The sequence below is a fragment of the Pan paniscus genome, chromosome 3, assembly GCF_029289425.2.
Source record: "Pan paniscus chromosome 3, NHGRI_mPanPan1-v2.0_pri, whole genome shotgun sequence".
Classification (NCBI taxonomy): domain Eukaryota; kingdom Metazoa; phylum Chordata; class Mammalia; order Primates; family Hominidae; genus Pan; species Pan paniscus.
This window is the reverse complement of record NC_073252.2, coordinates 31,186,929-31,204,121: the sequence shown is the minus strand read 5'-3', so window position 1 is coordinate 31,204,121 and position 17,193 is coordinate 31,186,929. Positions and strand designations below refer to the sequence as shown.

General features: G+C 34.5%; 1 protein-coding gene across 6 annotated transcripts in view; it reads right to left on the bottom strand.

Annotated features, from left to right (window-relative positions):
- Positions 1 to 17,193, bottom strand: part of PCDH7 (protocadherin 7) — a 428,766-nt gene that overhangs the window by 177,854 nt on the left and 233,719 nt on the right. Inside the window, exon 3 of one of the 6 annotated variants that reach the window (XM_034958416.3) lies at positions 16,265 to 16,360. The exons of the other annotated variants lie outside the window; for them this stretch is intronic. Within the exon in view, the coding sequence (XP_034814307.1) occupies positions 16,272 to 16,360 (89 nt within the window). The 3' untranslated portion in view covers positions 16,265 to 16,271. The remainder of the gene's footprint in view (positions 1 to 16,264; positions 16,361 to 17,193) is intronic. 6 annotated transcript variants of the gene reach the window in all.

Sequence of the window (17,193 nt, the reverse complement as noted above, 5' to 3'; positions counted from 1 at the left end):
CCCAAAGGCACCCCACATTTTTCCTGCAATTTAAGAGCTATTACTCTGTAATTTGGGGCTAACACATTAAAACTGACATGAAACACTTTATGGATAGTAAATCTTGTCACAAAACAATGACACCCAACCCTAATGAATAATTAGAAAAATCAAAAGAATATATTTTTGTCCAGAACACAGTTATGGATAGGAAAAGAATATAACATGCTTTTAATCCAGTTGAGACATTTAAGCATGTGTGACTCAAAGTTGAAATGACTGAGTTATAACTTAAATAGAAATTCTGACAGTGTCGTTCTTGCTTGCAATAATATATGCTGATTGGAGAACAGTGCTTTACAATTACTTGGAGAGTAACCTCCAAGCTCTGACATCTAACCAGCAGCAGTCAAGAATCCGCAATGAAAATCCTTTGATTTAAGCAGCCCTTGCTTTGGAAATCTGATGAGTTATAATGTTGATGGTCAGAAACAGCATAGCATGTTTAACAAGGCCAGGTTATCTACCTAAATCATCTTATGTGCACTGAAGATTAATTATCCTGAAAATTCCAAAAGAAAAATGTGTTTTCACTCTGCAGAAATACTTTTAGATGAAAATGGCCATCCTGTCTGGATACTGCTTGAAGATTATCCATAATAACTTGGCTGGGTCTGCTTCTGCACATAGGAAAATACTACTTTTTTTAAAAAAATAATATTTTAAACCTTTTCTGCTTGAAATACTATAAAACTTCAGGTATTATTTTGTTTTTGATGGAAAGATACAGATGCAAGAACAGAGAAGGAAAAAATATTTAACATGACCATTTCCAGTTGACAAGTTTTGTACTCTTTTTTATTTCTTTAAATGATGGCATAGAATGAGAAAGAAACCTAATTTGCACTGGAAGATTCAACAGCATGAGATAACATCTCTCATGAAAGATAAATGCTTAGAATTGTTAAAATCTTTTGCTTTGCTTGATTGGTGTAAGGTGATTTGATATCTTATCATGTGATCTATAGAGGGAAAAGCTTGAAGAAAAAGTGGAGGCTTGATAAATACTCTAGTCAAACAAATTTAACATAAAATTGTTTTGATAACAGTTATTCATTGTACTTTATAAAAGGCTGGAAAAAATAAACTTCTTGTTCTCTAACATTAGCCATCAATTTTTAAATTGTCATCTTATGTAACTAGAATTATAAAACTACAGATTTTTTAACCAATTCATATATCTGCATGCCTTGCTTGATCCAAATTGCTTTATCTCCCAGTTGTGAGTCAGGATGTAAACATAAATTTACATAGAAGAAAACATTTATCATATTTTATTATTCTTTATAAATTAATGTATGATTAAAATGTAAATTACTATACCTTAAAGACCGTGTACTAAATATACTACACTAGAATTGCAAATCGTATTAGAATATAAACCAACAGAAATAAAGAGCTGCTGAATGTAAAATAACTGAATGCAAGCTAATTAACATATATTCATTTCTTATGGATTCTAGAGCATGCCATAAGTGCTTTGTGTGAAAAAGCATGGCATAAAATATGAATTAAAGTGTAAGCACTCAAGCAAAACTTACAGCAATAACTCTGAATATTGCTTACTTTCTCTAAAAGAAAATCTTAGTCAATGGAATAGAAAGCACCTCTCTATTCACCAAAATTAAGAACAGCATACAAAAAACAAACCAACAAAACCTAAGTAGTTCACCTGTAAAATGTGGAAAAGGGAAAGGACTTTTTAGTTTGTACATGAATTGCCTGAATGAGTGGAAATGGATGTAGAACAATTTCATTTCCATCTATTATGTGCCGGTACTTCTAGTACTTCTACTTCTGTTGTCCAAAGCTCTGAAACTGTACATCTGCTGCTACTATTTCTGCCCTCAGGGAGGTAAAAAAAAAAAAAAAAAAAAAAAAAAAAAAAAGTCCATTTGTGCTCCTCATATGCAAAGATATGAAAAATAAAATTCAGTAAGTCCCCAAATAAGTAAAACTACTGGGCCGGGTGCGGTGGCTCACGCCTGTAATCCCAGCACTTTGGGAGGCCGAGGCAGATGGATCATGAGATCAGGAGATTGACACCATCCTGGCTAACACGGTGAAACCCTGTCTCTACTAAAAATACAAAAAATTAGTGGGGCGAGGTGGCGGACGCCTGTAGTCCCAGCTACTCGGGAGGCTGAGGCAGGAGAATGTCGTGAACCCAAGAGGCAGAGCTTGCAGTGAGCCGAGATCAGGCCACTGCACTCCAGCCTGGGCGACAGAGCCAGATTCCGTCTCAAAAAAATAAATAAAATAAATAAATAAATAAATAAAACTACTACTGCTGAGGAAGCTTAATATACCCTGTCACTTCCCCTATAGCAAACTAAAGCTATGAATAAGACATTTCCCGAAGAAAATGAACTCTGAAGCACCCAGTGGGTTCCGCTGTATGCCATTATTGGAATAAGATAATATAAAGACAGTTCAATGCCGATAGACAATGCAATATTTTTTACAAAGCCAAATTATATGTATTTACTGAAGATACATCAAAGGAGCAAGATAAGACATATGTGTTTGAAATAGAAATATAATATGTTTGTGCTTAATATATTGTAGAAATTGTCCCGGAATGGTTCATCCATGTAAAAATATGGCCCCTCTGAGACTGCCAATAGCCATCAGACTCAGAGTGATCTTCTGAATTCAGTCTTGTTCTTAGAGTTGGGGAAGGCTTTAACTCATGTCAAAATTTCCCTCGGCTTGAAAAGTTATTTTGGAAATGAGAAAAAGGGGTAGTTCACTTGGTTGTGCTGTTTCCTCTTTTTCTCCTTTCTGGCATTCCACTCAGATTTGGCAGATATCATACATTCTAAAATGCACAGCCTATACCATCTTACTCTCTATGAGCTATGAAAAATGCAGGGATATGTAGCCACACCATTTGCATTGTAATAAGAAAAAAAAGAGAAAAAATATAACTAGCAGGTTAAGTTCTATAAATTCAATCTAACATTTAGCACAGGGTCAGGCACAAAGGAGGTATTCTGTAGTATTGAATACTCATTGTTAGGTGAAACTAATTACCACTATTTTTATAAAAGTATATCATATTATAATGATGCAAATATATACTTGGTCTTAAATAATCATGGAGAGCTTGGAAAACTTCATAATTTAAGGCTCTCCAACAGTGAGAGGAAGCATGTACACAGACATTGAGAAGATAGTATAATTCAGGAAGACAACTTACCAAAGGTAGGAAGAACTATAAAATCTCCAATGACTTTTAAGCCTCAAAACATATGCTTAGTCAACATACAGCATGTTATTTTATACTTAGAAGGCTTCTTTTTGATTGATTAGATTTAGGCCAAAAGCCAGAGGAATCTGTGAGTCAGCCCTTATCACATCTTCCTGATTACAGTTACTATTAGCCAAGGTTTGAGTTTCATGTGATGGCTTCAGTTGTCTACCAATGGCATACCTCTTCTGTGTTTCTCACTCTAACAGCAACTGTAATGAACTTTACCTCCCACACTTCCTCTGATTGGCAAATAACACTGATGACAATGTGACTTATTCCTCAGGCTTGTTACCTTCCTGGTGAAAGCCCAGTTGAGATGTTGCCACTTCAGCAGAAATAAAGAACAACAGGGACAGTTATCAAGATACGTACTAATATGAAGTCAAGGCTCTTACTGTAGTCTCAAGTGTATCAACACTTCACTTATATAGAATTACCACTTTTTTTTTTTTTTTTAAGACTGAGTCTCATTCTGACCCCCAGGCTGCAGTGGCGTGATCATGGCTCACTGCAACCTCAACCTCCCAGGCTCAAGTGATCTTCCTGCCTCAGCCTCCAGAATAGCTGCCACTACAGAGCACCACCATACCTTGCTATTTTTAATTTTTTGTAGAGATGGAGTCTCCTTATGCTGCCCAGGATGGTCTCGAACTCCTGGGCTCAAGTAATCCTCCCACTTGGGTTTTCCAAAATGCTGGGATTATAAACACAAGCCACCATGCCCATCCTAGAATTACACTTTTAACTAACCATCTTTCCACTTCAATTAGAAACATACATACATACATACTTTAGTGCATGCATACACAGTACACATAGGCTTTAAATAATTTAAAGGTTAGAAATTTAGGAAAAGTATTACATAGGCGGTCCAACTTGAACAAGTCTAGCTGATACATCTTGGCATGTGCTCTGTAATAACTCCCCAATTACAATGGCAGGAGTTTTGCCATCATTTTGTCATATTTCCTGAACTTCTATCAATTCAAGAGTCATTTGCTTATTAAGCATTTATTTAACTGCAGAAATCTGTGTTTTAGGACCTTAATGGTCTTTCATAGATAAGAAAGAATTCAATTCAAACAGTGTGTTTCCTCCAAGAGCAATTCAAGTCATTCATAAATAAATGCACTTTTGTTCAACTGGACTCTGTTGCTCTTGTTATTAAGCTCCAAAGAGGTGCATTAAATAAATTTAAGTGTTGACTAAGGAAAGGGAGAGGTGGATTACCAACAATGAAAAAAATATTACTTTGTAATTAAGAGATGAGTGGGAGAGATTAGCATTAGTAAAATTAAATGCTTGGAAGTTATTGAGACAAAATTTCAAATACCACCCTATGGGCATATTCTGTTTGACCCAAACAAAAGCAGACAATTTATCCGTATTTGCTACAACAGGTGAGATGAATTGACTCTGTTTGCAGCTTAAAGATGGCAGTAAAAACAATGAGGTGGTACCAGTTCAGAAGACCCACAGAAAAGTTTTATGCAAATGAAGTCTGTATTAATTGGCAATAATCATATGTAGAAAGCAAACACCAATATTGCATTTTTAAATAATAAAAACAAGAAGTCAGGGAAAAGAGGGCTATACCTTTGATATATTTAGATATGTTTTGATTATAATCAAACTATGACTAGGTGCCAAGTTTTTTTTTTTTTTTTTTTTTTTTTTTTGAGATGGAGTCTCACTCTGTTGCCCAGGCTGGAGTGCAGTGGCATGATCTCGGCTCACTGCAACCTCCACCTCCCAGGTTCACGCCACTCTCCTGCCTTAGCCTCCCCAGTAGGTGGGACTACAGGCACCCGCTACCACACCTGGCAAATTTTTTTTTTTTTTTTGTATTTTTAGTAGAGACAGGATTTCACTGTGTTAGCCAGGATGGTGTTGATGTCCTGACTTCATGATCCACCCGCCTCGGCCTCCCAAAGTGCTGGGATTACAGGCATGAGCCACCGTGCCCGGTGTGCCAAGGTTTTATAATATATTTTTATAAGCTACTTTAAATAAATTTTTGTAAGATATAATATTAATGAAACTCATTAATTTTAAAAAGTATTATTAAGTATATAATAAGCACTTTACACACATTCCCATAAAAGAAATAATAAGTGACTGTATTCATTTGGCAAGAGAAGATCTGTTGAGAGAGAAAATAGTCTTTTAAAGATCTATAAATCCACATATCTTCATTTTGAGGTCAAATGACAACAACGTCTTTTCTTCATAATTCACATATTTTAGTCACCTAGACTCTTTAATGAAATCAACTCCAGTGTTTTACATTCTATATTCAGAGAGAGAGCTAACAAAGTTTACTCAGATTAAAACATAAAACATCTTAAAACTAAATTTTATTTCACATTTCCTCAACTCAGTAGATTTATTTTTGGTCTCTTTTATAGTCCTAGTGTTATTTTCTCATCTCATATTGCATAACATCAGGTGAATGAAACTGAGGTTCTCATGAGAAATGGAAAAGGCCTTCTTAACAGCTAGAATTGATTTGCATCTGTAATACCCAGGAAAAGCCTGAAACAAAAAATGAGACTCAAAAGAAGGTAAATAATATTTTGGTTAACTAATATTTTAGAATTAATAGCTCTCACTTAATTTTTAATCTGATGTTTACACTGTGATTGTTTCTCTAACAGTTAGCATAAAATATATCCTATAATTTCTTCCCCAGATCTTTTCCATGATTATTGTGACTACTGTGTAAGAGTTCTCTAGATGATTATTCTAAAAACATGGCTATGCCAAAGGAATTCCACCCTCAATAAGCAGTAGGAAGTGATAAAACAGGGTAGCATTTTGCTCATTCATAAACTACCTGGTTTACTGGAATGTCTGATTCACTGTTTCCTTACATGACCTAGCCACAGCCAATTCTCATTTTCGAATTCATTCCCAAAAGCATGTCTCGAAGAGATAATCCTATTTTAATGGCAAAATATTCTATTGCACCCATTATCCATGCTCCCTACTTGGATGTAGCATCTCCAAATTGCACTGGGGGACTGATCCTTTTATAAATCAGTAGGAAATCTTTCTTCCTCCCTCCCTCCCTCCCTCCCTCCCTCCCTCCCTCCCTCCCTCCCTCCCTCCCTCCCTTCCTTCCTTCCTTCCTTCCTTCCCTCCTTCCTTCCTTCCTTCCTCCCCTCCTTTTCTAACTATCTATATAATTTCTGCATGAACCATTGGGAACCTAATGTAGGTTACTATATTATAATTTCACAGGTGAGAAAATAGAATACAGAGTGGCTAGACTATCAAAATTTAACAAATGGCAATCCAGTGTAAGTGCTTGGCTCTCCCAGACGCTTACTCATTGATTAAGCATATATCCTCTTTCATTTAGGACTTGTGCTAAATAAAATGGAAGCTCTCAATTATTAATTCAAAGTGGAAGAGACAAATAAATAACAACTACCTACCAAAGTAGATGAAGGCACACATTTATAGTACTGTAAAGTAAGATAAAAGGCAACTTCATTTGCAGTTTAAGTATCTAAGTTTTATTACTTTATTTTATAAACTAAATCCTTAGATGTCATGGTCATAGGGCCTAACGTGGCACTTTAAAATTGATTTAATGCCATCAGGCTTCTGGAAGAAAAAGTAGCCTACACATTTTACTTATAAGTATTATATTCATGCAGCTGCAGGAAACATACTTCTGTACAAACTATAGTCATGTCAAAGTAAAATCCATAATATGTAATAATAATAGTTCATGTTTTACTTCTGCCAAAATGCTCAGTGATAAGAGGTTATACTTTTTAATTGTACTTTTTTTCTAAAAAGATATAATTCATCCAACAAGACAAGATAATATGTATCTCTGATATTTGGACTTTATGAGAGCCCAGAAAATAGTTCATAACTTTAATTGCTAATGGTACTGTGTAAATCACATATTTCCTTAGAGCAAACTTCTCTGAAATTTTGCACTTATTTACAATAAATGTTTGGCTTAAAAAAAAAAAAGGACTTTCCAATTGCTAAAATGTTCCTTTTTGCACCCCTCAATTTATAAGCAAATTTCAAAAACAGTCATTCTCATCAGTGAATCTCATAAATACAATTGCAGGTAAAAGCAAACATATATTAAAGCGTCCCTGGAACGCTTGAATTGTAACATCTTTGGAAAATCTAGTGATTTCTATACCAAGTTGTAGATGATTCCATACTTTCTTAAACTTTCAGAACCATCTAATTTTGCTAATCTGGTGCTTTGAGCCTCACACTATTGAAAAGACAAGCTGGCTCCTCCACCCCTACCAAAGGGCTAGCAAATATAGCTATGCTTAAAAAGTATGGTATTATCTACTAAGTAAAATGCTTTTATGCTTTATTTGTTCATAATACTTTTTATTTTCTTAAAAACTTAATCTTAAATTTATAATAAGATAATTTGATTTTGTTTTTTCTGGTCACTATTTCAGTAATAGCAATAGTTTATTTATGAAATGACTGGTTTGCTTTTTCTTGGTTAATTTAGATAAATATCAAAATTCTTAAAAAGAAACAAAATGCTACATTATGTACCATAATCATTTATTTCAGTTGCAAACTACTTCAATTTCCAGATTAAATTAATTTTGTTAAAATATTATTAAAACTTTAAAATGTTTTGCCAAAAATACGTGAAGATTTTTTTCTTATGATATTGTTATTCTAAAAACTAAAAGTGGATTGTTAAGAGTTTTATTAGGTGAAATATATTTTATTTTCTAATGTTATTATTTGAATCACCTTAAGTTATTAATTATCATTTAAATATATAAGGGTGTATTTCTTTTGCTATTATAGTATACTTATAACACCATTGAGGCAACATCAGTGATGAGAATAGATTATGTTTTCTTTGATAAGTATTGGATATAATGTTATGATTACATGCCACTCATATATCCACGAAATATATTCCGGAAATGTAAAGAAGAGCTTATCTGCCCAGTTAACTATATGAGACATTACAGATGGGCCCTTGGTGTCTTTCCTCCTTCAGTACACTTAATTTCTTGTGTTTCCATTCCACCAGCAAACTATCTTGCTAATTAACTAAAAGTTAAGAGTATTTTTTAAAAAACTGTAACCTCCTTCCTCACTGATTCTTTCCATGTATATATAGTTTGTTCTGCCTAGTTTTGATCTATCTTTTCCACTCTTTCCTCTCTTCTATAAATACCCTCTGTCTATCACAGTTTAGCAGATATTTTCGGTCTCTGAAGCATAATGACAATTTTCTTAAGTTCAAGTGTCATAAAACATATTCAAATGATTTGAATAGTGCCTCTTGTCTCCCTCATACTGAGGCCAAAAATACTTGGAAATTATCCACTAACTTAATATGACCCAGCAGAGTTAGCAGTAAAGCAAATTAATGCGTTAGCCGAAAGTAACTTTTTCCATTGATTTCCATGATAAAATCAGAACTTCAGTTCCCTGGAAGAAAATTTCTTATGGATATATACTATAAGACTCTTACAATGTAAAGCCTATTTAATGTATTTAAAGACATTCGATATGCAGTGTCCTTTTGAGAACTAGTTCAGATATAAGAAGAAAAGTCATTGATAGTATAGTGCCTTATTGGGGAACAAATCTTTAAAATAAATGATCCAAAACACCTTTTAAAACAATCACCCCACCCAATGTCAATTTTTGTTCCTATTATAAATATAGAGAAAGATCAGTAAAACTTGCATTTCGGCCAAGCTTATCCTCACAAAAGTGCCACAATTTCGAAATTAGATCCACATTTCCTGGTTGTTTTTAAAATATTTTCCTGCATCTTCTTCATTATTTGAACACACTGGCTTATGTTGCTATTATACTCAGCTAAGACCACAAAGAATTAAAATCCTGAGCAATATGTCCTACTGGTGTCTGAAGACATTTTTCCCCTGTCAAATAAAGAATATTCCATTACAATCAGCTAATGTGCTTGTGTTTATAATTCTTTTTATTTAATTGATGTCTGTTATCCTGATTAGAGTGGACAGACAAGCTTAAATAATGATGGGTAAGTCTGGTTAACGTTTGTGATTGGACATCTTCGGTAATTTGCTCTGTTTCTTTTGTTATAAACTCTAGTGGTGTTAAACTCTCGTGACCAGAGCCATGAGATGGTGGTGATAAGCTCATATTACGCAGCTGCTGATTTTAAGTTGGAATATATGTTGGTTTTTACTGTTTTTACTTCTGGCAAGAGTTGTTAGTAGATTACAAAGAATATTTGTAATGTCAAGCTTTACAAAGGGATGCCGACCTCCACGTTCCTCCAGGAACACAGCAGGCTATGCTACCTAGTGTTTTTCTGTTTCTTCTATACAAAATTTTTTGTTTGCTTTCCTATTTCATCCGGCTGATTCAAGACAAGTAGTGCATCCAAGGATGCAAAAGAAAGCCTCAACTCACCAAGATCTGTACTTTTCAGCAAACTACTACAGTAAATTTGGTTACTCTGAATTGAGATTCAGAAAATCTGGATCACAAGTGTCTCACTAACTAAATGACCTTGAAAAAGTTAACGAGATTTCAAAAGGAAATTTTCATAATCCCTTCCAGGTAAAATACTTTATGATTCTATGTGAATGCTTTATGTTCTATATCTTATTAAGTTGAAAATAATTAAATTACTTTTGCAAATGTTCTTTATTTTAACTTTTATTATAGTCAGTTATACTTCAATAAAGAAGTAGCATTCAAAATGAAGATACAAAGTGTAGTCTATAGATAACAGAAGAAGTGAATTCCACAAATGAGAATTAGTAACTTTTCCTTCAAAAAAGCAGCTTTGATAATATAAAGCACTTTACTAGAACACTACGGCATTGGCTAACAAGTAGATGGCTTATGTTAAAATTCTAAATCATCAATTCCGATAAAATATTTGATAATTTTATCACCAAATCCAGGTACAAAGTTATTGGTATTATTATGTCTGATAGTTATTATAGAACGACAGACCATTAGCATTGGAATTCATTTTTTTTTTTTTTTTGAGATGCAGTCTCACTCTGTTGCCCAGGCTGGAGTGCAGTGGCATGATCTCGGCTCACTGCAAGCTCCGCCTCCTGGGTTCATGCCATTCTCCTGCCTCAGCCTCCCGAATAGCTGGGACTACAGGCGTGCACCACCTTGCCTGGCTAATTGTTTTTTTTTTGCTTTTTTTTTGTTTTTGTATTTTCAGTAGAGACAGGGTTTCACCGTGTTAGCCAGGATGGTCTCGATCTCCTGACCTCGTGATCCACCCGCCTCGGCCTCCCAAAGTGCTGGGATTACAGGCGTGAGCCACTGCGGCCAGCCTGGAATTCATTTTATCTAACTTGCTATCTTATGAGGTCCTTTAACAATGGCCTTGGCCGAGCAGGGTGGCTTATGCCTGTAATCCCAGGACTTTGAGAGGCCGGGGCGGGACAATCACTTGAGATCAGGAGTTTGAAACCAGCCTGGTCAACATGGTGAAACCGTCTCCACTAAAAATAAAAAAATTAGCCAGGTGTGGTGGTAAATGCCTGTAATCCCAGCTACTGGAGAGGCTGAGGCAGGAGAATCCCTTGAACCCAGGAGGTGGAGGTTGCAGTGAGCTGAGATTGCGCCACTGCTCACTGCACTCCAGCCTGGGCGACAGAGACTGAGACTGTCTCAAAAAATAAAATAAAATAAAATAAAATAAAATAAAATAAAATAAATAAAAATAGTGGCCTTGAGAAATTGTCAAGCAATCTAAATTTTAACATCTTTACTGATGCAGATTTCACAACACAGACTATTCTATGTATCAACCTTTATTGAGCATTTTCTATAGTAATACATTTTATGCTTATGTGAGTCAGTTTTTTCCCCATGTTATCCAATTGGCTTTCAGTCTGCTGCTAAGAAGCACAAAGAATGAGTTGAATCCCTCATCTGTCTTCTGAGTTAAAGTATTCTAAGTATCTAAAGAGGCTGTCCTCTCCTCAACCTGTCTTCCTTAAGAGCACCAAACAATTTCCTGGATTCACACATTTTTAAGCACAAGAATCATCTGTGTATACCTCAAACAAGAAAAAAAAATAGAAATTTAAAAATTATAATAATCATTCAAAATTTTTCTTTTTGAATAAGAAGCATTCTCAGAATTTATGATGCAAGTTTGTGACATAGAGGTAATGGAATACATGATCACAGCACTCCATGCCACTCAGTCAAAGCAAGCTCTCAGAATCCTTCTCAAGAGATAGCTTCAGAAAGAAAAATAAGTCAACACATGTTATCACTAAAGATTACATCCGTGATTTAGCTCAGTCTCCTTATTTTGCAGCTGAGGAAACCATGCTCCAGGGAGGTTAAATATAGTTTCCTGGCAAACCTAGAACAAAATCTCAATTTATAAAATTCCTTGTCTTCCATATTCTGTAGAAAGTTGGAATTCACTTTAAAAATGAACTAGTCCAAATCCCCCATTTTAATGGCATTGATGAGGTCTTGAGAGGTTAAGTGATTAATCCCTGTGTCCTGCTTTTCACTCATCTTTCTATGACACTAAAAGACAGAGTAAAAGGTATCAAATTGTCATGTTGCACATGGCATACACCTTCAACAGCAGTGATAGCAAAGCAGATACATGTTCCCTGTTGTTTTAAGAATATGGCCTAAGAATCTTATAGATAATCTAATACCTAAAGGGTATCGCTTTGGTAACTGAATGTCAAAAAGCAGAGGGAGGTGCATATATTCATACAATGTACAAAGAAATGTTCAGTACCACAGAGAAAAAATTTATGTCAGCACTGGAACTCTTGAGAATATTGTACAAAGTCACACAATATAATTACCATATGGAAGACTTTCATTAAGATTATATAGGTTCATAATATATGAAGCACATTTGAAAATGGAAGTCTTGGGTAGGGTCAGCAAAAAGGCATGTGGCATAAAAAGTGTTCTCTGCCAGAAAATTAATTAAATTTCCTAGCTCTGGAAAAGGCCATATATTCTGCATAGACACTCACTGAAAGTCAGATGTGCAGGGCCTTGCAGAGTGTGCTATAATCTACTCATAAATAGGCTTCACCAAGGGATACTGACAGCAATTTGGCATTTGTAACAGTTCCCATAAATGAAGAATTTACTTTGCAATAAATTATGTTAGGGAAAGCGCAGATCTGACAGCTCTTGCTTTACATATCTTTTAATCTTGTTTTGCCCTCCATGTAACAATATAATATATTGTTATATATGAGACCATATTTTCAGTCAATCAAGTCAATTACTTGCAATGAAAAAATAATTTTTGTTTTGTTGTGCTTGTCTTTTACTTCCACCGATGTTATTATCCACTTAAGGACATTATATTTTGTAGTGTGAAATTTGTTAGAATGATGAATGGACTTCTTAGGCAAAGATTCACCTCAGGCAACCAACACAAACTAAAATATGTATTAAATTACAAAGTAAAAAGTAAAGACTGAAAATCTTTCTTCAAATGCTATTTTTAAAATTAATTGTTTTACACATACTCATGTTTATTTTATTTATATACTGCATCCTATACAAACCACACCTTTAACAAATTAATGTCAAAGCCATATGCAGCTTTAATCTGTAAGTCTTTTTTTTTTTCCTTGAAGGTGTTCAAATGAAATTGCTAGTTTCTTCAAGCTGAGTAAATATAAGAACATAAACTGTGGAAGCCCATGCTGAATTGCTTGTTTTAGGCAAGACCATTTTTCACCAAATGAGAAAATGAAAATAACCAGAATACTAAAAAGATTTGCAATCAAGTAACATAGAAAAATTAGAAAGACTGGGGCTATAAACCAAAAAAGAAAATAGAGAGACATTAGATATCTAGACATTATGACATAGTGTCTGTCTGAATTTAAGTCTAGAAATACTTTCATTTAAAAAAAATAGAAATTATTTTGTGCTTCCAAAAGGGAAAACTGGGATAATTGGATTCAAGTTACAGGAAGCTAGAAAAAGCTGGAAAGTTAAAGATGTCCCAAAATAGGAGCAACCTCTAGACTTTGTGTCCCTGGAATTATTCAAGTGGAGATAAGCAAGTCTTATAAATGGTGTTAAGGGGTGCATGCACAATCTAAGACGGGATTTGTTAACCATTAATCTCTATCCACTCTTAAAATTTCATGACTAATTCAGCAAATATTTATTCTACGCTTCAGGCACTCTACATAAAGAAAAACAGATATAAGGTGATACTTTTATGTGTAAAACTAACAGATTAATTAGTGTTATGAGTATCTTGGTAGAGAATGTGGTGGAGAGGGATATTTGGACTTGAATCCTAATTTCCCAGCAAGCCCTGTCTCAACCGTATTCTCTAGGCACAACTATTTTAGTTCTAAATGCATAGCTCCAAATTAATGCTTAAGCCCGTATCTTGCTCTCAAAAAAACTGTTGTCACAGAAAAAGTCCTAAAAACATACAGTGTACACAAATCAATGCATCTTAAATTACCCCTTTTCCTCTCAGTCATTTTACCTCAAAGGCTTTTCTAAGAATAAGGAAACACAAACTCATAAATAAACTTCTTTTTCTCTACCTGCATTGATTTTTTCCCTCCCAATTTAATTCATATTCTTTTAACATCCTTTCAGTGTCTGTGGTTTTTAATGACATGTTTCCTTCATTTTGTTACTCCTAATTCACCTTTCCAAAATTATTTTGCTTCTTTTTTCTCAAAGATTTTTTTTTTCTCCTTAATTTGGCCTCTTTTCCTATCTGTCTTTTTACTTATCCACTGTTTTCCTTTAGTGGTAAACTGATACAACTGTTTTCCTATTCAAGCATAGCCTCTTTATTTTCCTATAATCCCATGTATAATTTTCATAATTTCCTTTCCTCAAATCTTTGAAAAAATTTGGTTAAATTTTCTTCTTTCTGTGTGAGTTACAAGTGTTTCTGTGCTTCCTTTCCTGCCATTAGATTTGATAAATGTTACAGGATTTGAACTACCGATTTCCTTTTCTGGGGATGAAATTATTTTATATTGATTCAGTTTGTAGTTACAGGTCCTAAACCTGCTGAAAAGTAATAAATTATTTCTTATAGAAAATATATTGAGTAGTCTATGAAGCTAATAATGGCCAAGAGCAACAAGCTAAGTAGGGAATAAAAACAGAATAGAGAGAAGTATGGGTGAAGGGAAGGGCCCATGTTCAGGAGAAGAAGACAAAAGGCTGTTTTGTGAACATTCATTCATTTAATCAACATTTAGTGAGTAACAAATACTGTGGACATTGAAGAGCTCATAAAACATAAGGTGGAATCATTGCCCTCTAGTAACTCAAGAGGTGAGCATGAACGAGAGTACTGCTTTCCTGGGGAGAAATGAGGAGAAGCTGTATAAGGCATGTCCCACTTGAGTCAATCCTGAGTGATCTTGTCCCCTCTCAACTTCGCCACCTCTCAGTTTTCTTACCTATTGCATAAAATGGATAATAATTTCTAACTCATTGTTTCTTTGTGTGGATGAATCAAGAAAATGGAAGTGAAACTCATTAACGTTGTGCCCATACAAAATAAATCCTCAGTACACGGTTGCTGTTATTATTTTTTGTATGTGAATTTTCCAAACAGCCATGAGTAAAGTGCCTTCCAGACGGAGAGACCTAACCATGCGAAGACCTGCGGACGTGAAAGATTGCACCCTCTGGGAAAGATGCAGAGCACAGAGTGCAGTGTGTGCTCAAGGTTAAAACAAAATATAAAGGCAAGGAATATGGGTAGAAGTGAGATCATGAAAGATACTCAATGATCAGAGCTTTATCTAATAGAAAGCCATACATTTCTAAATGAAGATTAATGGTCCAGACTAACATCCATTCCCTTTTCAATTTCTCCCGTATTCCAATGCATTCAAATACAGTAGAAAAATGGAATATGATCTTTTAATGTTCGGTGAAAATGTATGTAAATTGAAATGGTTTGCTTTGTTTATGTACACAGACAAGTCTTAATTCTGCTACCGTTTTAAAGAATACTACAAATAATGCTGCTATACACATACACACCCATAGACACACTATTTTTCTAAGTCATCTGCCAGGAATCTTCCTAGCCCAAAGGTAGCATTTTAGTCATGTGTCTCAAAGAACCTGAGAGAGTCACAAGACTATAAGCAAAGTCTGATACATCAAAACAAGCCCCTGCAGGAGCTGGGAGGACTCGTTTCACTAGTGAAAAAAGAAGTCAAGAAGGCGGGTGCTTCCTGGTGATGACTGAGTGTTCATGTTTTATAGGTTATGACTCTGCTGGAGTTTGAGCCCTGAGGGCCTAGCTCCTTTCAAAACATAGCACCCTGAATGAAGGATATCTTGGACTGAACAAACAGTCCCTAGTCCCCTCTGTCTCCCTCAAATGCCACCAGCTGAGTTGACGAAAGAAAGTTGCAGAAAGTAATTAGCATGCATTCAGCTTTCACATCTGAATGGCATAGCTTTGTAGGGCATTTAGATTTATTTGAACTAGCTTATACCTAATTTTCTATAACCAGATGAGTATTATAATTATGTGCATAAAATTTTGTGCAATGCTTTTGAAGATGCAAATGCTATTAAATTTTGAAATAAAATTCACAGAAATATTCCTGTTTTATACTTTCAAAGATGTGTTATATAACGATTGTTTGTAGAATGTTGAAAGTGTCATATTCATACATACAAGTTCCATTTATTTTATACATATTTTGTTGAGGAAACTGCATAGCAACTTTCCCTGAGAATAATATCATTAATTCTTCTAAACTCTATACATTGAGAAAAATCTACCACTGTATAGGGATTTAGGTAATGCATAACACGGTGAAACATATAAACTCAAGTTGAACAATTCTTCCATATAGAAGGCTCTGTGTAGTGAATGAATGCACCTTGTAAATGTAAGAGACAGACTATTAATGGAGAATGCAGAAGAGGGGCAGCTACACTGTTTCATGAGAACCACCATACCTGTTGATTAATGGAGAGGCCTTAACAGCACTCTTCTTCCATGCGTCTTGCCATGAGGAAAGGGGAGGAAGGGAAAGGTAGTGATGGCAGCAACACCTGGGGAAGGGAGATGGGGAAATATGTAAAGGGAAAATCAGCAGCCCCTACACAATGGTGTCCATCCATAGACCTCGCCAATAAAACAATTTCCAAAAACCCTGAGTTTGTTTGCTTTCTTTAAAAAAAGAATCTATATAAATTTCAAAGACAATCTAAACAAATTAGTATTTTGAAATGTGTTAATTTGAACAGTCTTTCAACTATGATTCTCCAAATCCAGGGACCCAGTTGGCTGCTACAAAATGAGCCACTATTTTATCCTCATTTTTTAACTAGGCAGGACCTTCACATATGGGCATAACTTTTTTTTTACAACAGAAAAAAACTATAAGATGACCCTAATACCAAATAGATACGTATTTTCTTTCTAACATGCAGTAGGATTATCATCTCATTCTGTCTCTACCTAGCTGTTATATAACTGTCTCACAATGCACCTTCTTTTTCATGTCCTCCTAAGGATATGTAATTTTGACATGAAAACAACTTCAACTTATTAACTTAATAAAAAAAATTAATTTAACAGAATCCTTATATACTGGAGGAGGTCAAACTAATAAAATTTTTAAAATGTTCATGTTTTAATTACATTTTTGTGGACATGGTTTAATCTGGACTATGTATACTTTCAAAAAGTATAAATACACAGAATTTTATAAAAATAAATTAAAATGTATACCAAACAGTTGATGGCAGTAAATTATTTGAATTTTAATAAAGATTAGTTGTTTTAATAACCTATGCAATAATACCACTGCAAAACAAACACTGGTACAATTTTTTTCTCTTAGAATTTATTTTAAAAGAAATACTTAACTTTGTATGTTTAT